Genomic DNA, 24,797 nt, shown 5'->3' with positions numbered 1-24,797 from the left:
GACTAAAACTTAGGGTCATGGTGAGAGTTCAGGGCTGCAAGAGCCAGATTATGAAGAGCCTTGTAATTCATGCCGAAGAGTTTGCATCTTACCTTGTCGGCTATGGGGAAGGGTCTTATTCGTGATTGGATTTTGTTGATGAAGGTTTCTAGAACAGTTTTACGGATAATAGATTTTCATGGGGACAGAGTGTAGGCCTGAGAGACCAATAAGGAGGCTGTTGTGATGATACAGGTGAGAAATGATAAGGGTGGAGAAGGGCAAAGGTTCAAAAGATACTAAGGATGATGAACTTACAGTGTTTGGTGACAAATGAAAATAGTGAGCTATAACCTCCAGGTTTCTGGCTTAGGCCCCTGAGTGTATGGTGATGTCACTAACCAAGATAGGGAATATAAAAGCAGGTACGAATTGAGGGAGAAGAAGGCAGCTTTGGTTTTAGACATTATGAATGTGAAGAACCTAGAGGACATCAGAGTGGAAATACTTAGAATGTATTAAGAAGTACCTAATACATTAATTTATGCCTTAACATAGTTTCCCTAAAGTTGTCCAATGGGTAACTGTGTATGTAAATTTAGAATTAATGAGAGAAGTCTAAAGTGATATAGATCTGAGTCATCAGCATAGTAAAAACCATAAGTGGATTAGCTTCCAAGGGTTCAAGGATTCCTCTGTGCTCCTCAGCCTGTAAAGGAAGCCTTACACAAGTACAGGGAAAACTATGAGCGATACCTTAGAACCCAAGAGAGAACAGAATTCTAAAAAGAAGAAAGTAGTCAGAAGTCAAGCAAGATTGAGACTGAGAAGTTTCTATTAAATTTGGCAAATTGGAAGTTTTTGGTGACTGGTGAAAATTAGGTTAGGATGTCAGATTGAGTATGATGGGGAGTGGGGAGCACATGAGGTGAGGAAGGTAGTGATAGCAAAAATAGATTACTCTTTCAAGAAGCCTGGCCGTAGGAAAGGACAGAAATAATACAGTAAATAATTAAAGTAGAGTATATTATCAAGAAAGGTTTGTTTTGGGGCACCTGGGTAGCTCCGTCAGTTAATTGTTCTGATTCTTGATCTCAGCTCAGGTCTTGATCTTAGGGTCATGAGTTCAAGCCCCTCATTGGGCTCTGTGCTGGGTGTGGAATCCTCTTAAATTAAAAAAAAAAAAAAAGAAGACGACTTGTTTTCTTAAAAGATCAGAGGGACTTAGCTGTGTTTATGGACTGAATCTCAAGGACCAAAAGGAAAAAGAGATAAACTGAAGTAATAGGAGAGAGGTCCTGGAAGATGCAGGAAAGGATAAAATTCATCATTGAGTGGAAAGTACAACCATAGACCAGAACCAAGACAACTTTTCCTCTAAGGTTTGAGGAAAAGGAGATTAGGAAAGGTGTGGACGGAGGTAAATATGGCAGGAGTGAAGCCAGAAGGTGAGAGAATTCATGCCCATTGGTCTGCATTTCCTCTTTGAAATAGGCAGAAATGTTGTTTGCTGTGAGTTAGGGGAGCTGAGGGCAAGGGAATTAGAATTGATTAGAGCCTCTAAGAGAGTTGTCAGGAAGCTCTGAGGTCTAGTAGAAGCTGGGAACCAGTAAGATCTCCTCCACAGGGGACCCCCCTCCCGACACACACACACACACACACACACGATATACGTCACCTGCAGGCAGGAGCAGAGAAATCCTGTGGTTCGATTGATATGGGGCAGGAGTTTCATCAGATTAGCAAGGACAGAGTTCAAGGACAATAGGAGGGACCTGACTAAGATGATGGATTGTGGAGTCTGAAGTCCAAAGAGAGGATCCTAGGGAGGATTGATTAAGATTAAGAAAAAATGGGGGAGTTAGGAAGGCTTGGGAAAGCTCAGTAAGCTGATGGGAAGTTATAATAGGAATCATAGGATTCATTCTCAAGAACAATATAGAATGAGATAAGAAAGTTGTAAAATTCACCAGATTCAAGATCATGGTTACCTCTAGGGAGAAAAGTAAAAAAGAACGGGGTTGGTTACAAATGTACATTGGACTTGGAATATATCTGTAATGTCTTATTTCTATGGAAAGGTTCTAAAGTTAGGGCACTTGGCCAAAGATACAAAGGTGGTGATCCGAAGGGGCACCTGCACCCCAGTGTTTATAGCAGCAATGTCCACAATAGCCAAACTATGGAAAGAGCCCAAATGTCCATCAACAGATGAATGGATAAAGAAGATGTGGTACACACACACACACACAATGGAATATTATGCAGCCATCAAAAATTTGAAATCTTGCCATTTGCAGTGACATGGATGGAACTAGAGGGTATCATGCTAAGTGAAATAAGTCAGAGAAAGACAATTATCATATGATCTCACTGATATGTGGAATTTAAGAAACAAGGCAGAGGATCATAGGGGAAGAGAGGAAAAAATGAAACAAGATGAAACCAGAGAGGGAGACAAACCATAAGAGACTCTTAATCTTAGGAAACAAACTGAGGGCTACTGGATAGGAGGGGGTGGGGGGATGGGGTAACTGGGTGATGGACATTGGGGAGGGTATGTGTTGTAATGAGCGCTGTGTATTATATAAGACAGATGAATCACAGACCTGTATCCCTGAAACAAATAATATGTTATATGTTAATAAAAAATAAAAAATAAAGTTGGGGCACTTGGGTGGATCAGTCAGTTGAGGGTCCAACTCTTGGTTTCGGCTCAGGTCATAATCTCAGGGTCGTAAAATAGAGCCCTACATCGGGCTCCATGCTTAGCAGGGAGTCTGCTTGAGATTCTCACTCTGCTTCTCCCTCTGTCCCTCCTCCCCGCTCTCTCTCTCAAAAAATCTTTAAAAAAAAGAAAATCATCTAGGGGTGCTTGGGTGGCTCAATTGGTTAGGCGTCTGCCTTTGGCTCAGGTCATGATCCCGGGGTACTGGGATTGAGCCTCACATCAGATTACTTCTTGTGAAGCCTACTTCTCTCTTTCCCTCTGCCCCTCCCTCCCCCCTGCTCATGCTCTCTCTCTCTGTCTCACTCTCTCTCTGTCTCAAATAAATAAAATTTTAAAAAAAGAAAAAAGAAAAGGATCTAAAGTAAATCTGGTACAGTATCAAAATTTGGTAAAGCTGGATAGTTGGATAGTGAGTAAATGAGAGTTCATTTATTTTTCTCTTTTGTCTGTTTAAAATATTTTATTTTGAAAAGAGAAGCAGTATAAGAGTAAGGAAACACAACTGGAAAGATAGGGTTATAATCAGAAGTTACTATGAGACAGTAGATTCTTGAAGTTTAAAAGTTCAGAGGTAGAATAATTTTAGATGATGGCAGGATCAGAGTTTGCTGTGTGTGGGTGCAGTTCAAGTGGAGTAGAGGCCATTTGGATCAGAGCTGTTTGCATTGAGAAGGTTGCAGGACTAGAGCATAGGCTGTTAGACAGTTGGCGACATGAACATTGACATCACCAAGAACCATGACTTGATTTGAGATAGACAGGAATATCAGCCAGAAGCCAAAGTGTTCAGTGAATATGGAAGAGTGACCAGATGATCCATAGTTAACGTGACAAAGAAGAATACCATCCAAGATGGAGAAGTCATGATTTTGAAGCAATAGAGGACAGTTGGGAGAAAGGTTTTTCTCTAAAAGAGCTTCAATGTTCCATCTTCCAGGCTCTCAGAAAAAGAGAACGAACAAATATCTGAGCAGATGAATGCCCTTAATAAGGCTTACCATGACCTTTGTGATGGTTCAGCAAACCAGCTTCAGCAACTTCAGAGCCAGTTGGCCCAGCAGACAGAACAAAAGGTACTTTTAGTTTCTTTCTCCAAATGGGAAGAGTACCTTTCAAATGGTATGAAAGCAGCTTTGCTGTTTGAGAATCATGTTCACTAGCTTTCCATGACCAATGTGACTTAATTTTTAACCTCACCATAGCAGCCATTTGTCTTGTGTTTCTTTACTGGGGTTCCATGATGTATTGGTCAGTCAAGAATACTAGAAGGCACTCATGGCCAACCCTGTAGACCCTGGTTCACCATTTCTGTTGCCTGGCATTTTGTGGCAGACCACAATTGAGGAGAACATAAATCCTGTATTATATCTGATCACAGGGCAGCAAGAGTACTCCTTCATGGCATTGCCACTCAAAAATTGATAGCCAAAAGTTCTGAATATTGGGAAGAAAAAGCCGTGTCCTCTTCCCCCACACTTTTTTTCATATCTACTAAATAATGAGAAATGTTCATTTCCAAGCCAACTGGTAGATTAGCTGTACTGACTGAGACGCTGGTTCCCCTTACCCATAGTCATCCCATCATGTGACATCTTTACCAATTCCCACTCATGTTCACTTCCTGGACCATATGAAAATTGTCAAGTTCTCCTGGTTGTCCTCAGTTCTTCCTGGATACCTGTGTGTATATGTAAACTTACCATATTATATACATGTGTCTTTGGGATATATATGTGTGTTTGCCTGCTTATTTCCTATGTTGTGAAGCAATGGCCAACATATGTGGGGCAGGTCAAAATTTAAGGTCATGTGGCTATCAGATTTGGTCTAGATGATGCTCAAAATGATATTCAGACAAAACATGCTTTGACTCTGGTCCTTGGATATGAAATTGATGCATCAGGAGCTAGAGTTGTAAAGACCACAAGACAGAACCAACTATGATTTATTTGAGAGTAGGTTTCCAAAAAGAATGTGCTGGTTTAGCATTCTCCATGTAAGGTAGCCCACTTTTAATGGCTTATTGCTTCACCATAAAGGGAGTATGTGAAAAGTTTTAACAATTGCTTGCTGAGAACACCCAGTTCTCATTTTGAAAGGTTAAAAAGGGGGAGAGAAAAAAGAAAGCCAAGCTGCCAAGCACCACTACATTGAGCATGATGTGTCCCCTGTTACTGTTCGTGTGTTTCATGTGAAGTATTGTTCTGATTAACTGACATCCTTGCTTACAAGTTTCACTAACCCTTTGGAGTTTAAGCACAAATGCACAAAAGGGAAAAGAGGACGACCTGTTTGGGGTTCTTTTTTGCAAAAAAACAAACAGTCGCATGCTGGACGCTAACCCCAAGCTTACACTGTGTGTGCGATGAGGCTGAGCTGCTCCGTAAGGCTCTCTCTCTATCTGCCCAAGGCGTGCTGCGACTCTGGTAAGTAGAAGCCTTTTATGTTTCCCTTCCTACTCTCCCTCTGCCTTGCTCTGCTTGTTTAGGTCAGAATGCCCATGTTTGGTGGGACTGAACTGGATTTCTCTGGATTATTTCCCAGCTCAGTGCTTCCTGCCTGTCCTTCAATTAAGAGACTACTGGAAGGAACAGCATGTAGTCTTTTCTCTTTGTCTAGCAACTGGCCAGACTCCAGGTCTTTCTTCAATATCAGCATCTTTGAGACTCAAGGACTCTCAGAGAAGAAATTACAAGTTTTCAAAGGAATCTTTTCCTCTGTCGTCTTGTCTGCTTCTGAACCATCTTGACATGGATTTTGTAAAAGGGATTATTCATGTATCTCAGAGGCCTATGCAGTGTGATTTTCCCTTCAGTCTCTGTAGACAGCTGGTAGACTCGCGTAACATATATTTGCTTTATACAAGTTGAACTACTTTCTAGGTCAGAACACAGGAGGGGGATAGGGAACAACACGTAATATTTTAAGTAGTGTGGAGAATTCTGTTACTCCGTTATTTGAACAAATACAGTGAGATAGGGATGTGAACCAATGTGTTCCCACATTTGCCCTCCATTCTTTGTCTCTTAAAGTGTGCAACTAATTGAATTTGAAATCCTCGATGTATGTCTTTAAAATCTAGGGGCAAGCAGCTTAAGGATTTTAAATGTTTCCTTACTATTTACCAATTTATTCATTAATTCAGCAAATGTTCCTAGACACTGAATGGGTAAAGTACCTGCTCTTACAGAGCTGACTCTCACTGAGACAGAATGAAATGCATTATTTAGGAGGCAGGGAAGTGATGGGCAGTTGCTACAACAACACGCCCCATGGATAAGTTCAAGAGTTATATAAGGATCAGAAAGTAATACTGACCAAAGAGGGACAGACAAAATGATCTATAGAAAATAATGAACGTCAACAAAAAGAGGTAGGAACTTGAGAGTAATGAAAGTGTTTTAAGTGGCAAAACACTTGAATGAGTTAATTTCTGAATACCATCATTTTGTGATAAAAGGCTTCAAAATAGGAATTCTCCTAGGAGCTGTTTTTAGGTCTTTATGCAAGGGTAACTTTGGCAATGTATAAGATTTGCCTTATTTCCTGGACTTAGGACCTAACTCTTGTGTATGATGCAACTCTACTGACCCATCCTTCATGTTCTTCTGGATCTGATGGGGGAGGCAGTATAATAAGATTTAGAGTCAGACCTTGATTTGATTCTGGAACTCACTTATTTTGTGACCTTGGACGAGTTATAACCTCGCTGTGCCTCATTTTCTCATCTGCAAACTGAAGATTAAAATAATTGCTTTCGTAGGATTGTTGTGAGGATTAAATATCGGCGCTCAGTACATGTATTAAGTGCCCCACAAGTGATAGCTGTAAGCTGGTGCTTGTACTCTCCGTTATAGCCTGGACCAGAAGAAAAGTGGCTAGTGGTCCCGGAGGTAAAGGTCCCCAGTCTGTTCCTTCCTTAACTTGCTACTTCCAGTTCCCGGGACTGATTTAACTCAGGGCCATTGCCCTGGGAGGCGCTAACAGTGGCCACTGACCATGACTGCCCCAACTGTAAAACAGCTGCTTGAGTACTACACACTGGGCTGTTTCTGGAGATGCATACCTGTTGTGTGGCTACTGGCCTACTTGAATCTTTCTTCTAATCCTGTGAACTGTTCCTGCTGAACTTACTAGCACGGAAGTGCTCTTTCAAGAGTCTTCCGCATGGGTTGCTACATTGAGAAGTTGCTGTGTAGAGTTGACTTCTCACTTCTGGGGAATGGTATATTTCTAGAAGAACCTTTGTGGTGATTTAGTCTTAGAAATAGTTGACCTTTCGCTTTCACTGCTTGCCACTTTGTAGAGCTTGTCACTAAGATATGCTTAATGCTACCATCCGTCAAGTAATCTGTGAACTTCTGGCCATGTTCAACATTCTGCAGTTTAGACAAATTCTTTCTTAGTATTAATGCTGCCAGGCTTTAGAGTGTTTCTTACACATTGGGGCTCATCCCAGGCTGGGTTTTTCTTGTGGTCAGAATTTGATATACTATAGTTCTTTGAATGAATCATTTCAATAGCTGGGCTTTTCTGATTCAGTTTTCTTTTTCATTTTTTTTTAGGGTTGCAGAGCAGTTGCTGGGGTGATTGACCTAGGCACAGTGGAGATATTTCCCATCTTCAAAGCCATGCAAAAGGGCCTCATTGACCAAGACACAGGCCTTGTGCTCCTGGAATCCCAGGTTATCATGTCTGGCCTCATTGCCCCTGAGACCAGTGAAAAGCTCACTCTGGAGGAAGGTCTAGCCAGAAACCTCATTAATCCCCAGATGTACCAGCAGTTCCAAGAGCTACAGGATGCCCTGTCCTTAATAAGCAGGCTTCCTGAGAGCAAAGGCCTTCTTTCGGTGGTGGAAGCAATTGAAAAGAAAATAATCAGTGAGAGAGTTGGACTGAAAGTCTTAGAAGTTCACCTGGCAACTGGAGGTTTCAGTCTCCCCCCTAATAAAAGCTGCGTCAACCTAGAGGAGGCTTTTCACCAAGGCCTCATTTCTGCAAGGCTTCACTCACTGTTAGAGTCTTACCTGAAATCATCCAAGAATTTGATAGACCCCAACACAGCTGAGAAAGTCAGTTTGCTGGATCTGATGCAGAGATGTATTGTCCACCAGGACTCAGGGTTGAAACTGCTGCCTGTCAAGCAGCTGGCAGGGGGAATGGTGAGCTTGAAGTCAGGCCGGAAGGTTAGCATTTTCCGTGCAGTTCAGGAAGGCCTAATAGACAGACAGGTCACTGTCCGGCTGCTGGAAGCTCAGCTTTTTGCTGGTGGCATAGTGGATCCAAGAACAGGACATAGGCTTACTGTGGAAGAGGCTATAAGACATAATTTAATTGACCAAGATATGGCCTGTGCTATTCTCATAAGGCAGCTTCAGACAGGAGGCATCATAGACACCGTCACTGGACATAGGCTGACAATAGATGAAGCAGTGAACAATGATCTAGTAGCTCCTAAGATTGCCCTTGTGATTCTGGAGTCTCTTTGGTCATTCATGGGCTTGCTGTGGCCTGAATCTGGAGAAATCCTCCCAATCACAGATGCCCTGGAACAAGGTATTGTGTCTACGGAACTAGCTCATAAAATCCTTAGTGGCCGACAGCATATTAAAGCTCTGTTTCTACCAGCAAGCACAGAGGTTTGGTCCTGGAAAAAAGCAGTAGAAGATGGTATGTTGGATAAAGATCTTGTCAATAACTTAAAATCAATTTGCATACCTGATGTGATGCCCCACATGCAATTGGCAGATTCTTCAGAACGATGCAAATTAAACATTAATCCTGGAGCAGTAGGTCTGCCACGGAGCCAGAGCCGAACTGAGGGCATAGTAAGCCCTAGCGAGAAGCTGTTGTTTCAGCTGATGACTCACAGCTATATCAATGTGCGAGATGGACAGAGGCTGCTCCTTTTAGACAACGAGCTGATGGAGACACTGACAGCAAGAGGTGAATATCAAGCAAGCCCTCCAGAAGTGTTGGAAGTTGGGCATCAGAGACTAGAAACTCCTGAGGAATTACAAGAATCAGTGAATGTCAAAACCACAGAAACTTTCTGTGATGGGCTGAATGTAAGGCCATGTGAGTTCCAGCTTTCTTTTCAGAGTGAAGAATATCCTAATCAGGCAGATTGCACTGAAGCAAAAGGCAAAAGGACCACTGTAGAAATTGAAGCTTCCACTATGGAGAACCCTGAGAGAGACCTGTTTGTGGGGGAACAAAAAGTGAGAGATCCAAATGTTGATACTTTGATGGTCCCAGATACAGGCAAATCAGAGTTAAAAGGGCAATTGCTAGGCACCAAAAAGGAAGAACTAACAGGAATGTCCACCAGAGAAAATGTTAGCAGGGGATTTCTCCTTACGGTACCCACCGAGGAAGCTGAAGATGTGACCTTGGTGGCAAGCAAAGATCCTTTTCCTGTCGAGACACTGAGGGAAGAATGGCAGACTCCCGGAAAGACTTCTTTTCTGTGTCAGACAGCACGAGCAAACACACCTGAAACTGGAGGGCCACTCATAAAACCCCAAAGCAAAAGGTCACAATTTCAGGTAAAGAATACTCTAGATTTAGAATCAGAACTAAGGTCTGAAAATGACATGAATATTCATACTCTAGACAAAAAGAAAAGCTTAAATAAAACATTTTCGGATAGGGATGACCATAAACAAAATCCAGAAGGACACGACACTGTAGGCGGTAGTGTGATGACTTTAGGAAAGACAGATGTGGAAGACAGTGGTCATGAAACCTCCCTGTCATACAGTCATCCTTCAGAATTGCTCCAAGAAGCTACCTTAAATACATTATCTGCACAATTACTAGATGGTGGTATCATTCACGAGCAAACAGGTCAGAAGCTCTTACTAAATGAAGCAATAGCCCGAGGTATTGTGCCCAGTCACACTGCTGTGAAACTTATGGGAAAACTGAACATGTTCCGGGGCTTCTTTGACTCTCAGACCTGCGAGTCTTTGACCACTGAAGAGGTCATTGATGAAGGTCTGATGGATGAGAAATTATTACATAATGTCCTCATGGCAGACAAAGCCATAAGTGGCGTCTTGGACCCCCGTACCCACACACTCTGCTCTGTGAAGGAAGCAGTTACAGTTGGACTTCTTGACACACAAACAGCCTCCAGAATTTTAGAGGGGCAGGTGGTGACTGGTGGAATTGTTGACCTGAAACGAGGCAAAAAGGTTTCGGTAACTCTGGCCTCAAATCTTGGCTTGGTAGACAGTGCTGACCAGACAGAACTTATAAATCTGGAGAAAGCCTCCAAAGGCAGAGATGCTGAGAAAACAGTTAGGGAGAGATTTATTAGCTTACAAATGGAAACAACTGGAATTATGGACCCTGATAGCAGAGCTCCTTTAACAATCATGCAGTCCATTGACAGAGGACTTCTGGAGAGAGAGGAGGCTGTTCGGTTGTTGACTAAGCAGGTGGTAGATGGAGGTATCATTCACCATATATCTGGAATGAGACTTTCTGTTGATAATGCCTTTGAACATGGCATCATTGATGAAGATTTAGCCAAGCAACTCAAAAAGGTTGAGAACTTAAGCCTCTGTCAGTTTTTTCACCCTGAAACCAAGGACACTGTTTCCCTTCCTGAAGCCATAAAATTAGATCTTGTTACCCCAGACTTGAAAAGAGAAATCCAAGAAATACAGGCTTTGACTGGAAGCTTTGTGGATCTCATTTCTGGCCAGAGATTGACCTTGGCAGAAGCTGAAAAAGAAGGACTGTTAACTACTAATAAAGCAATATTGTCTTCAGGAATGATGCATGGGATTATAGATCCTGAAAGTTACAGAATTGTTCCTTATTCAGAATTAGTAAAGAAATGTAAGATTGATATTGAATCTGGACAGAGATATCTAGAAGTAATTCCCTTCTCAGACATTAAAGATGCAACAAGTGACAAAGTGCTTACATTATCCCAAGCAGCTCAGCTTAGAAAAGTGGACTTTATATCTACACTGAAGGTTCTGGAAGCTCAGGCAAATACCAGGGGAATCATAGATACTGCCACGGGGAAAAGACTGACATTGGCATCAGCTTTGGAACAGAAATTAGTAGATGAAAACATGGTAAGAATTATTGCAACTCATCAGGTATTAAATGGAGGAATTGTTGACATATTTAATGATCAGAGAGTGACTCTAAAGGAAGCTGTTGAGAAAGGATTTATCAGCCCTGAACTGGCAACTATGATCCAGGTAGATACTTTAGAGTCCTGCGATCATGGGGCTCAGATTGAAAAGCAAGATGGGATTGAAGTATGTGAAATAGAGAAGGAATTTCTAAGAAAGGAAATGTTAGTTGCTTGCAATCGGACAGCTGGAATGAGTTATGATAAAGGAGCAAGTGAGAAATTATTTGAGATTGGAAGTCAGTCTGCACAAGGAAAGGTTAAAACAAGAGTTTCTGACGGGGGGCAGGCCAAAAAGAGCAGGGAAATTTCATTAAAAGAATTGGAATACAAGGATCAAGATAAAAGGAGAACTTCTCCAGATGCTGAAGAATCTGTCAGTATCAGCATTCCTGGTGATCATAAAGATACATCGTTGGGCCAAGGTTCAGTGATACTCCCTCACCCAGAAAGTCATGATTTTAAACTCAAAGAAGCGGCTAGGGATGACTTGGGAAAAAACACAAACGAAGAGCAGGAAAACATAGAGGCACAAATGGAAATTACTTCTCATATGAAACAGTCTATATCAGGTCCAGATCCTAAAGAAATAAGAGAAAGCCAAGGAAGAATTATTTCAGAAGTGCAAGAATCAGATTATGAAACTTCAGTCAAATTGCTGAGTGAGCAGGTTATGCAGAAACCAATGAATACCAGGGAGAAAAGGAAGAGGGAGAAGAGGGAGGTGATTATAGAAGAAAGTGGCAAAACATGCAAACCAGTTCTTTCTGAAGAAAAGTTGAATCAAGAAACCACCATTGGAGCTGACCAGGGATCCAATGTAGAGATTCCACCTGTGGAAATAAGCATAAATGAAAAGGGAGAAGAAGCTGGTAAAGAATTGGGATTTATTTGTAAAGCTGAAAACTCTTCTCCAGTGATACCCAGAGGAATTTCTGTAAATCAGGATGTTTTAACATTCTTCAAACCTAATCAGGTCCATGAAGGAGAAGTAAAAACTTTGAGCCTCTCAACTTTAAAACCGGAAGAAAATTTATCTCAAATTACTGGTGGGGCCCAGAGTGAACCATTCTTTTCTACAGCCCCAAGACCTGAAGGATTATACTACCAGGAATCAGTTGGAAAGGCCCAAGTTGCAGGCAGGTCCCAAATTTCTGAATCAAACAAACCTTTCCAAGGAACCATCAGACCAGAGACCAACTCTTGTCAAGATTCCTGTGTTACTTTTAAGACCAAAGAAACCAAAGATCTGATTTGCTCATCTAATGAATATAAAGAAAGATCATACCAGGAAATACCTTTTGACTCAACAAGAATTCTTAAGTTAGAAGAAACTACAGTTTCTACAGTAGACCCAGAAGAAGTCAGTTATCTGGAATTCTCAGACAGAAAGGACTTTCATCATCAGGACAGCAGAAGTGATAGTGAAATTTGTGGAATTCTCACATCTAAAATAACAACTCAGGAAATGACTGGAGACACATTTCTAGAAATGTCAAACCCTATAGTTACAGATGTAGAAGCAGCATCTTCTAAGGGCATGGTGACTCAGGATGTTCCCAGAGTCTTAGCATCCCTTCTTCCGGAGAAACTGTTCAAAGATGGGTCTCAAAAAGAGAGGGCAGAACAACAGGATGCCACCATTAGTCCCCCTATTCCAGAGACCAGTGAAGAAAAGCCAATGCCGCTCAAATACCCTACAATAAAGATGGATGAGAAGACACCACAGGAAAAGCTCAGAGAAAGTCCTGGTGGTGAACAGATTCCCTTCATGACTACAGCTGGGGGAAGGGGAAATGAAGGTGTAAACCCAGAGCCCTCCAGAACAACTAAAGTAAGTTTCCCCGTGGTGTGTCTGTATGTACATTTTAGATGTAACTAGTTTAATGCTAAAACTCCTGACTGGATACTGAATTTACGTATGTACAATTGTGTGCATACCTACAGTTTCAGGGGACTAGATGATTCTCTAAGGTATAATTTAGTTTACCATCATCTGTTTGTTACACAGTTGTTAGGAAATTAGGCAGAATGTCTTTCTGAAATTTGCAAGGGTTTTAAGTTAGAAACTAACACTGGGGGCGCCTGGGTGGCTCAGTCATAAAGCGTCTGCCTTCGGCTCAGGTCATGATCCCAGGGTCCTGGGATCGAGTCCCACATCGGGCTCCCTGCTCGGCAGGAAGCCTGCTTCTCCCTCTCCCACTCCCCCTGCTTGTGTTCCTGCTCTCTCTCTCTCTCTCTCTCTCTGTCAAATAAATAAATAAAATCTTAAAAAAAAAAAAAAAAGGAAAAAAAAAGAAACTAACACTGGAGCTAATATGAAATACCGGGGTGATGGTACCTATAGTTGGAATAGCTTTTGGAAGTTTTGCTAAAATGATGCTTATGGATTGGTAATTATGAGCCTCTCTTCCCTGAGGAAGTTAATAAAATCACTTTTTTTGTCTATTGATTTGAGGCAACATAAGCACATGCCATGTTTTAGTTCATCTATGTGAACTAGCTCACCCTATGTGTAGTAAAAATTTGTTTGTCTCAGTGAGACAGCCTGCTTTTAAAAGCAGACTTAAAGGTGAATGTTCGATCTGAATGAGTTTTCTTTTTGGCTCCACAGAATGTATTTAACCGACAACTCTGTCTAGAACATGATGAGAAGCTGGTATCCTATCTCTCTCTATTACGTGACATTGAAATGAGGACCAAACAGATTAAACCTCTGGACCTAAACCTGGCAGAGCTACAGGACTTGCTGTGTCAGGCCAAGGTAGGTTCCCAGAGACTTCCTGCAGGCCCACCAGCTTGGAGGGAATAGAGAGTATTCAAGAAGAAAAACATGTTCAGGGGTGCCTGGGTGGCTTAGTTAGTTAAGCAATCTTACTCTTGATCTCGGTTCAGATCTTGAACTCAGGGTTGTGAGTTCAAGCCCTGTATTGGGCTCCATGCTGGGCATGGAGCCTACTGAAAAAAAGAAAAAATATATATTTATTTATTTAAAAAAATAAAGGAAAAGAAAACACCACCATTTAAAGGACCCCCCCCCAAAAAACAATAGATTAAAAAATTGGAGATCTCTGAAGAACATCAGGAAACACTGGTCTCACAAAAGACAAAGCAGAAGAGACTCAAGGGAGGAGTTGTAGCAGGAGTAAATACAGTAGGGAGACTGAGTGAGGACTAGAAGGGGCATTTAGTGCCCAGAGTCACTGGTAACCTTAATAAGAATAGTTTCAGTGGAGCTGTAGGATATCAACGAGGTTCCAGTGAGAACAAATGGGAGGTTGGAAGGTGGGAGCAATTAATGTAAATCATTCTTTCCAGAAGCTTGGTGGTGCAGGCGAGGAGAGAGGTGTAGGACACTAGCTGGAGGAGATGCACTGAAAAAAGAATGTTCTGATTGGATTTTGGGGCCGACTAGGAGGAACCAATAGAAAAGGAGAACTTGAAGTTAGGAGAGAGAAGAAATGATAATGGATGACATGAGTTCCTGAGCACATAAAATTAGACAGCTTGAGAAGGAGGAAGAGGAGCGCTTTCCCTCAACCGAGGTTAAGACTTGTCACAGGATTGCGGGCGCCTGGGTGGCTCAGTTGGTTAAGCGACTGCCTTCAGCTCAGGTCATGATCCTGGAGTCCCGGGATCGAGTCCCGCATCGGGCTCCCTGCTCGGCAGGGAGTCTGCTTCTCCCTCTGACCCTCCTCCCTCTCGTGCTCTCTGTCTCTCATTCTCTCTGTCTCAAATAAATAAATAAAAAATCTTTAAAAAAAAAAAAAAAAAAAAAAAGACTTGTCACAGGATTGGAGTCACAATGAGGACAGACTGTAGAGGTTAAGCAGTTCTCTCAATATGCGGAGTATGGCCTTGGGAGGGCATCTGAAGGGCAGGTGAGGATGATGTCCAAAACTGCCAACTTTCCCATAGCTTATTTCTGGCTCCTTTGCTGAGGATCAGAATATTGTAGACGCTGAGTTAGGAAGGCTGGGTTGGGATATTTTTCTATCTTCTCCTTTTGCCTCATTGGATTTTGGAGTGGAAGAGTTTTTTATTATTTTTTTTTTTAAGATTTTATTTATTTGAGAGAGAGCACGTGCATGAGCAGGGGGAGGCAGAGGGAGAGGAAGAAGCAGACTCCCCAGTGAGTGTGGAGCCTGACGTGGGCTCAGTCCCGAGACCGTGAGATCATGACCTGAGCCGAAGTCAGATGTTTAACCGACTGAGCCACCCAGGAGCCCAGGAAGTGTCGTTCTTTTGTTTGACTTATTTTGTGTCACATTATATAAGGCATAATGACACTCTCAAAGGGATAGCAAGTTGTATTGGATAGTGCACTACACTGAGTCAGGAAACCTGAATCCAAGTCCTGGCTCCATTGCTGAGGTGGGTGACTTTAGACAAAAATAAAATAGAATGGAATAGAATAGAATAGAACAACATCTTCAAATGCTGAGGCATTGCTTCTGTAAATCTGGTATAATAATAATATCTCTTCTGCCTACCTTGAGAATTAGTGATTGTGAGAACCAAACAAACAAATGAACATACATAAAAACATTTCATAAGCTGTAAAGCAGGTGTTGGCATGAGGTGACAGAAAACTGTGTTCACAGCTGATTATAGCAAGAGTTCTAGTCTTGATTTTGGAGGTAACTCCACTTTATCCCCCCAGGTATTAGACAGGGAGCTAAAGGATCTGTCCACCTTGGTGAATCAGGAATTAGAATGTGTCAATCAGATTATCATCAGCCAGCCTCAAGAAGTCCCTGCTCAACTGTTGAAGGCTCTAGAGAAAGATGCCAAGAATCTTCAAAAGTCCCTCAGCTCTGTGAGTGATACCTGGAGTTCCAGATTCCTCCACCTCCAGAGTGCTGTGGAAGTAAAAAAGGTTGCTTCTTTTTATTCACAAAGGCTCACAAAGTCTGGGCAGGCTTGAAGATTTCCATCATCTAATTTGCCATTTGTTTCTTAGACTAGAGTGTTAAGTCAGCACGAACAGCTAGAAGGCAGTCTTCAAGATCTGAGAGCCTGGGTTGGCAGTACCAATCTTCTTCTGAACAGCGAGGAATATAGTGAGGAAACAAACACTGACAGCCTGAAACACTGCCTCCAGCAATATGAGGTAGGCTCTCCACCCATTCTCAAGTCCGTTTTCATTGTCCTTGGAGTTACATCAATTTTATTTTCCTGCAAGGCAAACCAGAACCTGTACTTCTCTTTCTTGGGAAACCTGATTTTCCATTTTAGAAATAAAGTCTGCTCTGTTTAGTTTTTTAGGTTATCATACCCTTAGAGCTTCGGTGATTATGCTTATTTCTCCTTTCAGCTATTCTCTGAGAAAGAGTCTACAGAATGGCCTATTATTATCAACTTCATCTTGTCTTTATAACCGAGCATCTAGTATCCGTCCTTTGTTTCTAATTTTACACACACCGATTTCAGGGGACTTGTTGATCCATGATTGAGAGCATGGCTTGGCAGACTTTTTCTGTAAAGACCCAGATAGTAAATATTTTAGGCTTTGCAGGTCATACACAAATGGACCATTTCTGGAGCAGCCATTCACCTTTGCTGTTGAAACATGAAAGCAGCTATAGACAGTACATAAATGAATGTTCATGGGTGTATTACAATAAAACTTTATTTACAGAAATAGATGGCAGGCAGATTTGATTGCCAACCGCTGACCTAGAGAGATGCTTTTCTTCTTAAGCTTTAAATTAATGGATTGTTTTTATAAGTTAGTGAGAGAAAAGTAAACCCTGAGATACTCATGAGCTGAGGTATTTCTTCGCTGCCAACATTGTTCTTTGTTTTGGTTACACTTAATATAATACCAGATATTACTCCCACTGGTTTATCCACCCTCTGCTATAGATAGCACACTCCTTACATTCTTTCTAAAGTCAGAGCACAACTAAAGATGCCCTCTCCTTCTGTTCTCTCCTTTTTCCCCGGTCTTAAAAGAAGCAGACATGATTTGTCCATGGTTAGGCTTCTTGGATGCAACCCATCCCTTTTTGTCTTGCAAGAGTTGACCTGCCATCTTCATTCATGCCTTTTCCTCCAAATCTATCATTAGGCGAGTGAGTTGCAGACTTGAGAGTATTAAATAAAAGCAAGAGTGAATAAAATTCCTGTGACATAGTATATGATATAAAAACGCAGAGCACCTTATGCGTGGTTTCCTCCCTAGTTATAACTTAAATGAATGCCCTAATGGGAAGACAGCCACAGTCCAAGTCTTGTTTTCCTAATGACAGTTTCCCAAATCCATTCATCACAGATGAAGAAAGACACTTAGCTTGATGATAAATATGCAAGAAGCCCCTTCTCTCTGCTCTGCAGGATTGCTGACTACCCTCAGTTTCAGAGCAATAGGGATCTAGATTATCTTGTTTTTATTGCATCCAGTGTTAAATAGCTGATGACCACTAAATGTTTGTGGAAAAAATGCATGCTTTTAATTGTCTTAAAGCAGATAAATTCTAGTGTTAGGTAGGTATATATATGTAACTGTTATATAAGAAAGTCTGACTGTAATCTTTTACACCCTTAAAATGTGTAAGCAACATTATTTACTCTAAAAATCATGTATTAGTGAACTGCAAATAAATTGAGTACTTCCCCACTTCTGGCCTTCCAGTAACTCACTGCTGGACAAATACAAATAGATATTTGATCTAAGACTATACAATTAGGCCCATCTATCTCAGACCAGAAATTCATGATATATTTTCCAAACGTTAAAAAAAATTTTTTTATAGATACCCTGGGATTAGCAGTAGTATAATTCTATTAACATAAATCATTAAAAATTCACTGCATTTGGAGATCAGGGTCCAGTAAAGAAAACCTAATTGTAATATATGAGGAGTTTAGAGAGACCAGAAGTGAGATTTCCTGTGCTGGTTTGGCCCTAGAAATGATCAGTATCAATGATAAAAATACAGCAAATTAACCCCCCTTTATTTATGTTGACTCTTTGATTAAAACCAACAGCTTCTGCTTTGATAGAGAACCAAAAGTTTTACTTTTTTTCACTTCCTTATTTAGGATTTGAAGCCGCCTATGGCTGAAAGGAAATCTCAGCTGGATGCTCTTGCTTTTGATATTCAGTTCTTTATCTCGGAGCACGCGCAGGACCTATCCCCTCAGCAGAACCGGCAGATGCTGAGGCTTCTGAATGAACTGCAGAGGTCCTTCCAGGACCTTGTGGAGCAGACCGCAGCTCAGATGGATGCCTTGCAGGGCCATTTTCAACAAATGGAGCAGGCAGCCCAGGTCAAGGTCAGACTGAACCAGCGGCTGGGCTCACTTTGTCTTTTGGGGTATCCTCTCTATCCTTGAGATTTCTGGCCAGACTCCATCTGTCATGATTCCTGGAGCCTGCGTTGACCAGTTTTTGAAATTTCATGTCCTCTAGACCAGTTTGGTTCTGGTCTAGGAGGCAGCTATTCTGGCTGTATTTCTTGCCATGTTTTTGGTTTTATGTGTGCGTGTGAGAGAATGTGTGTGTTTACGTGTGTATGTATGTGCAAGTATTTTCCTTTTAGTAAGACTCGACCCTCACTGTGTCTCATCGTGTCTGACTTCCAAACAAAAGCTACATCCCTCGCCCTTATTTCTCCTCCTCTCTTCCTCAGCATTTTTTTGTGGGCCATTAGGAACAGTTAGGTACTCTGAGCTCTTGAGAAGAATGGTTCTGAAATGACTTTTATTCTGAAGCTTTTCACATGATTAACAGTAATATTACTTGACCGCCTTCAAACAGCCAACAACGAAATTTTTATTAGAATCGTATTAATTTTTTAGCACTTTTTAAATCATGATTAGTTTCTAGCACCTTTCTTCACACTGTGATGCCAAGTGCTCATTCAATTATGGAAAACAGGGTCTAGAACCGGGTGTTAACATTTTGAAAAGAAACCATCCTACCCCACCGTCTGTCACAACCCTCTTCTTGCAAAACTCAACATAACTGCATTGGTAGTAACATCGTAACCTAAGAATACCAAGAATGGTGCTTAGGCATTTTTGCTGTTGGAATAGTAAGTTGGAGCTCAACAAGATGATATTAGAATGTCATTATCACCAGCAATCTGTCTCAGGGTCACCTTTATTAAATATTGTGCAAAGTTGAATGGAGCTTTTTTGAGTTAGGCTCAGTGGAAATTAAGTTAGTCAATTCCGTATGTCCCCCCATTACTGCTTGTTGTTCCACCTGTATTGAAATTGAAACAAAATACTGATTCAACCCTTTAGGTTACTTTCCAAACGTGAAAATTTGCAATATCCTCACTTGGGAATGTATATAGCATGGTGTAGTCTGTGGATAATTAATGAAATAGCATTGGTCTGAGCCACTTTAAGACACAGCCCGGATCCAGGGTAGGCCCCTGAGCTGCAGCAGGTGGTAGAACTGCATGTGAACATTCTCTCTGAGCACATAATTAATTCCACAATGTTTATTAACCTTGTTATTGTCAGAAATGCTCTGCTTCTCTCTATATTTGCCCTGAATGCATGTGTATGTCTGTGTGTTAACTTGTTTGCTTTGCTTTTTTCAGATTCAGTCTGCACCCATCCTAACCCATGAAGATCCCGTTTTACAGCTGAAGAGCTCTTAGGAGTTCTCTTCCAGAGCCCTTCTATTTGTCCTAAAGAGGGGGAGAGAGGGCCAGTGTGGGCACCTGTTTGTAAGTGCAGGTGACTAAAACACCATCAGAAGGTAGAAACTGGTGGACAATGGTTCTAGAAGGATGGTCAGGAGAACACATCATGCTCAATGGCTCAATTAGGTGCTTCAGTGTCATGCAGCCGAGATGAGATTTGGAGAAAGGATCAGGCACAGAAACATATTCCCTCCCTCCCGTGGGCCTGGCTTTTGTCTTTGATATCACTTGTGGACACCTGAAGGACTGAGCCAGTTGCTATTCTTGGACAGTTTCCTTCTCAAAATAGCGAGGCCCCTAATGCCTGGCATGGAATCATTCCATTTAATGGGATCTGCATTTGTGAGACGTTTGATTTATAAAGTCAGCTCAATTATTAAGAAGCTCGATTAGCTTATGAATTATCCAGATTCTTGATTTTTTTTTTCCCTTCCTAATCCAGTCCTTCTAATTTTCTGTATTTTAACTTAGTATGTAGCATATCCTCTAGTTCTGGTGGAGGAATTGATCATAACCACTAATTTATTTATTATCACCATTACCATTTATGGATTTGAAGCATCTGCGCTCTCTGTTCTCCATTTCCAGGGCTAATAACAGCAGTCTGGCAGTGGAACTCCCAGTCAAAACCTGGGAGCATTTTCACCTGAAATTATCCCTGAATATAATCCAAACTATTGACCCAGGTCAACAGACTGTCCAAATGCAGGGAGCTTTCTGAATATGACTTCTGTGCCTTTTCCTGTTCTAGTCTCTCACCAACTCTTCCATCCTTAAGATATAACCTTTCTGTTTTACATTTCAGGGAGTTATCTTGTATTTGTAAGATGAGAATTTTTTATCATCTCTTGGCCCCTTTGCATTTCAATTAGACCCTGCAGAAACAACAAAATACCTGTCACCAGAAACTGGAGGATCTTTGCAACTGGCTAGGACAGGCAGAAAGCGCATTGGCAGGTCACCAAGGTAGAGCCACCCAGCAGGATCTCTCTGCTTTGCAGAAGAACCAGAGTGACTTGAAGGTCAGTATGAGTTAATTCGCTTTTCTCATTCCTTCAGCATATCTTTATAAAGGCTTCCTGTGTGCCAGGCACAGTGCTTCATGCTGGCAACATAACAGTAAACATCCCTGTTCTCATGAAGCGTAAAGTCTAGTGGTCAGGAGAATACATCAAGAATCTTTAATTCTTATGCTTTGTATGTTTAACAGTCAGACCCAATCCTGTCTAGGATGTTAGAAAATATTGAAGAAGTGTCACTTAAACTGAAAGTGAAGAGCATGTAGGGGTTAACACATGAAGGGGCAGAGGGAGGAGGAGAATATGCCAGGCAGAGGCCCGAGCATCTGAGCATCTGTCTTGAGGTGGGGATGGGATCAAATACAACATATTCAAGAAATGAAAGAAAGCTGGTTTAGTTGGACTGCAAAGAACAAAAGGAAGGTTAGTGAACGATGAGGTGGGACCCATACCATGCTGGGCCTTGTAGGTGCATTAAGGATAAGGAGTGGTGGATGCCTGGTTGGCTCAGTCAGTACAGCATCTGACTCTTGATCTTGGAGTTGTGAGTTCCAGCCCCATGGTGGGTATAGAGATTACTTTAAAAAAAAAAAAGGTCGGGGGGGACGCCTTGGGTGGCTCAGTCAGTTAAGCGTCTGCCTTCGGCTCAGGTCATGATCCCAGAGTCCCAGTATAGAGCCTGCTTCTCCCCCTGCTCCTCACCCTGCTCGTGTTCTCTCTCTCTCTCTCTCAAATAAATAAATAAAATCTTAAAAAAAAAAAAAGAAAATTAAGTGTTAGAATATTTCTTTTTTTTTTTTTAAGATTTTTTTATTTATTCATTCGAGACACGGAAATAGAGAGAGAGAGAGAGAACATGAGTGGAGGAGAAGCAGAGGGAGGGGGGAAGCAGGCCCCCCACCAAGCAGGGAGCCTGACGTGGGGCTTGATCCCAGGACCCTGGGATCATGACCTGAGCCGAAGGCAGACGCCTAGCCATCTGAGCCACCCAGGCACCCCAGTGTTAGAATATTTCTTAAGTAAAAAAATATCTTAGAAGTTCTTACTCGCATTGGTTTAGGCCTAAACCTTAAGCAGATAATAGTCAGGGACGCACATCTGGTGGGGTGCTGTTAGCTGTCTTTGAAGAAGTAACATTGACATCTCTGCCCTCCCTGTGTTCATGTGTTAAGGATTTACAGGACGACATTCAGAATCGGGCCACCTCATTTGCCAGTGTTGTCAAAGATATCGAAGGGTTCCTAGAAGAGAACCAGGCCAAGCTGAGCCCCCATGAGTTGACAGCTCTTCGGGAGAAGCTTCATCAGGCTAAGGAGCAGTATGAGGCTCTCCAGGAACGGACGCGGGTGGCCCAGAAGGAGCTGGAGGAAGTGGTGACCTCAGCTGTACAGCAAGAAACTGAAAAGGTGACCAGACTTCTTTGATACTTGGTGTTTTTCAAAAAAGAAAATTTTGGTACCTGGCACATGAAGAAAAGGTAATAAGGGGAAACTACCTGACAGAGAGCATCAAATCATGAAAAGGGGCTACTTCAGGAGCTGGTCTGTGAGTCAGTATTTATTTTGGGAGGAAACATCCTGAAGGACTTTAAGTCAGGAATAGTTGGTAGGAAGTTCCTATCACCCACCTCATCCCCAAAGAAAAAATATTTCTTGCTATCTGTATACTCAGTACTCTAATTGGAAAATCGTGGAAAGAACTTAGTGAAGAAGGGTAGTACCTTGGGGAGGAAAAAGCAAATGTCACATTTCTTTCTTTTTTTTTTTTTAAAGATTTTATTTATTTGCGAGAGAGAGAATGAGAGACAGAGAGCATGAGAGGGAGGAGGGTCAGAGGGAGAAGCAGACTCCCCGCAGAGCAGGGAGCCCGATGCGGGACTCGATCCCGGCACTCCGGGATCATGACCTGAGCCGAAGGCAGTCGCTTAACCAACTGAGCCACCTAGGCGCCCCAAAGCAAATGTCACATTTCAAACATGAATCTAGATTAATAATCCAAGAGCACGAGGGGGAAATATCTGGGGAGTCTTAGTGTGCCACATGCTATCCCCAAGCTGCCCCTATAGATTGGTGGGAACTGGCACTGGGATAAACCTAGGAGAAATTAAAGTCTCAAATGGTTTTCTGCATTCTCCTCGGCACTGGCAGAGTAAATTAGAATCCTTGGTCTGGCCATGGGCTCTGACACGAATGGGGGAGGTAGAAAATATAGAAAAGAGAAATAAATTACCTGAGGGGGGAATTCTGAAATATATGAAGGTATCACTTGACATAACCTGTTTAATTAGAGTACTTGAACAGTCAGAAAATGGAATTCGAGAGGCAAATTTTAGAACTCAATACTCTGATCAAAAATAATGATGTATGGTGATTAACATAATAATAATAATAATAATAATAATAATAATAATAATAATAATAAAAGAACTCAATACTGTGTCCGGCAGAAAAAGGATGGGACAAGTCTGCGATTTCCTTAGGGAAGGGCAGCTGGTAATCAAGTGTGACTGTACTGTTTCTGACCCTACCAAGTTAGGGCATCACTTCTGCACATCTAGGAAGGATTCCATGAAGCCTTGCTGGGCTGCCAGGACTAAATCATCCTTAAAGCCCCTTTAAATCCTACGTTTTGCCACCCCCACCCCTCCCATGCAATTTTTTTTTTTTTTTTGTGGGCAGCAAAGCAAGGTTTATTGAGCAGTGATGATACAAAGCTCCCGAGGAGGGAGGGGACCCAAGCAGGTTGCCCTTTTTTTTAAAGCAATGAAATATAGCCAAATCTAGAGATTATTTTAAGTAATTGTTTTTCAACAAATTTAGAAGATACTCATTCATTTTTGTGGCTGCAAAGACCGTTTATACACAGTCTTAGAGCTTCTCTTCTTTAGCAAAGAAGTCTCACCTTTTTTCTTAACCTTTGCTTGTGTAGCTGAATAACTAACACCTTCTCACTAGACTACTTCTGTGGCTTTCAGAGTAAAGCAGCTAAGGAACTGGCAGAGAACAGGAGTAAGATTGATGCTCTCCTGGACTGGGTAACTGCGGTGGGATCTGGAGGACAGATGGAGCAGCTGGCAGGAGCTAGCCTGGGGAAAGGAGCCTTTGATACCACTGATGCCCACAAGGGGGCGAGCCAGGCCCCAGAGGAACTGGACAAGCAGTGTGAGAAGATGAAGGTGAGAATGTTAGCTTGTCGTCACTCTGCTAGGCGCCTCTCTGCTGCCCTTGGCAAGTCACCGTAACCTCCTTGCCCCTAAATCCAGTAAGCACAGTAAGTACGTCTCAGTTCATGCCCTCTTTGATACCTCAGCAGCTTCGACACTGTTGAAATACTTTCTCCTTTGGTTTCCAAAGCACTACTCTGCCCCGGTAATCCTTTTTCCTTTCCTCTGGCCAGTTTGTGAGATACCGATGTGCTTCCAGGTGGCAGCCTCAGCCTCTTCTCCTCTTTCAGAATATACTTCCCTTGGGTAGTTTTATCCATTCGGGGCACTTCAGTTACTGCCTGTGCTAGAGAATTCCATGTATGTGTCTCCAGCCTAAATGCCTGTGCAGAGCATCAAACCAGTACATAAATCCATCTGCCTGTTTGTAACTTGGAATCACGAGCAGCTCAGCCTCAAAAAGTGGAGCTCCTATTTCCTATTACATCCCCCCCGCTCCCCCCCCCGCCCCATCAAACTCATTCTCCTTCTTCTACTCCCACTTTCTTGCCAGAACTAGACATCATCTGGGGCTCCTACCCCTTCCCTCACTCTCCTGTATCAAATCAGTTGTCAAATCCCCTGCTTCTTAGATCTCTTTCAGAGTCATCCCCGCTTCTCTTTCCACTGAGCTATGATTGTGGTTCGGACTACTGTCAGCTTCCATTTGAGTTGTTATGGCAGCTTCAGCTGGTGTCCTTGCCTTGTGCCTTCTACCCTCCCTTCTACACGACTAAGTGATCTTCTGAAAATTTGAGATCCTTTTTTTTTTTTTTAAAGGTTTTTATTTCTTTATTTGACACAGAGAGAGACAGTGAGAGAGGGACCACCAGCAGGGGGAGTGGGAGAGGGAGAAGCAGGCTTCCTGACATGGGGCTTGATCCCAGGACCCTGGGATCATGACCCGAGCCAAAGGCAGACGCCTAACAACTGAGCCACCCAGGCGTCCCGAAAATTCGATATCCTTGATTAACCCTTTTAATGGTTGCCTATCGCCCTCAAGAAACCATTCCTTACTATTTAGCTCTACCCATGTATTCAT

At 42.2% G+C, this 24,797-nt stretch overlaps 1 protein-coding gene across 20 annotated transcripts in view; it reads left to right on the top strand.

Annotated features, from left to right (window-relative positions):
* The window catches only part of MACF1 (microtubule actin crosslinking factor 1), a 339,058-nt gene that overhangs the window by 207,476 nt on the left and 106,785 nt on the right, over positions 1-24,797 (top strand). For 17 of the 20 annotated variants that reach the window (XM_054512970.2, XM_054512973.2, XM_054512967.2 and 14 more), the window contains 9 exons: positions 3,648-3,783; positions 7,276-12,702; positions 13,483-13,632; positions 15,532-15,747; positions 15,832-15,981; positions 17,916-18,149; positions 20,407-20,556; positions 21,726-21,959; positions 23,528-23,728. In XM_054512970.2, coding sequence (XP_054368945.2) covers positions 3,648-3,783; positions 7,276-12,702; positions 13,483-13,632; positions 15,532-15,747; positions 15,832-15,981; positions 17,916-18,149; positions 20,407-20,556; positions 21,726-21,959; positions 23,528-23,728 — 6,898 coding nt within the window. The remainder of the gene's footprint in view (positions 1-3,647; positions 3,784-7,275; positions 12,703-13,482; positions 13,633-15,531; positions 15,748-15,831; positions 15,982-17,915; positions 18,150-20,406; positions 20,557-21,725; positions 21,960-23,527; positions 23,729-24,797) is intronic. The other 3 variants (XM_054512972.2, XM_054512971.2, XM_054512969.2) reach the window with 1 other exon arrangement.

Source organism: Mirounga angustirostris, unplaced genomic scaffold (genome assembly GCF_029215605.1).
Source record: "Mirounga angustirostris isolate CCGP_5_RB_7025 unplaced genomic scaffold, mMirAng1.0.hap1 SCAF_4, whole genome shotgun sequence".
NCBI lineage: Eukaryota > Metazoa > Chordata > Mammalia > Carnivora > Phocidae > Mirounga > Mirounga angustirostris.
The sequence above is the reverse complement of the archived record's forward strand: the minus strand, read 5'-3'. Positions and strand labels throughout refer to the sequence as shown.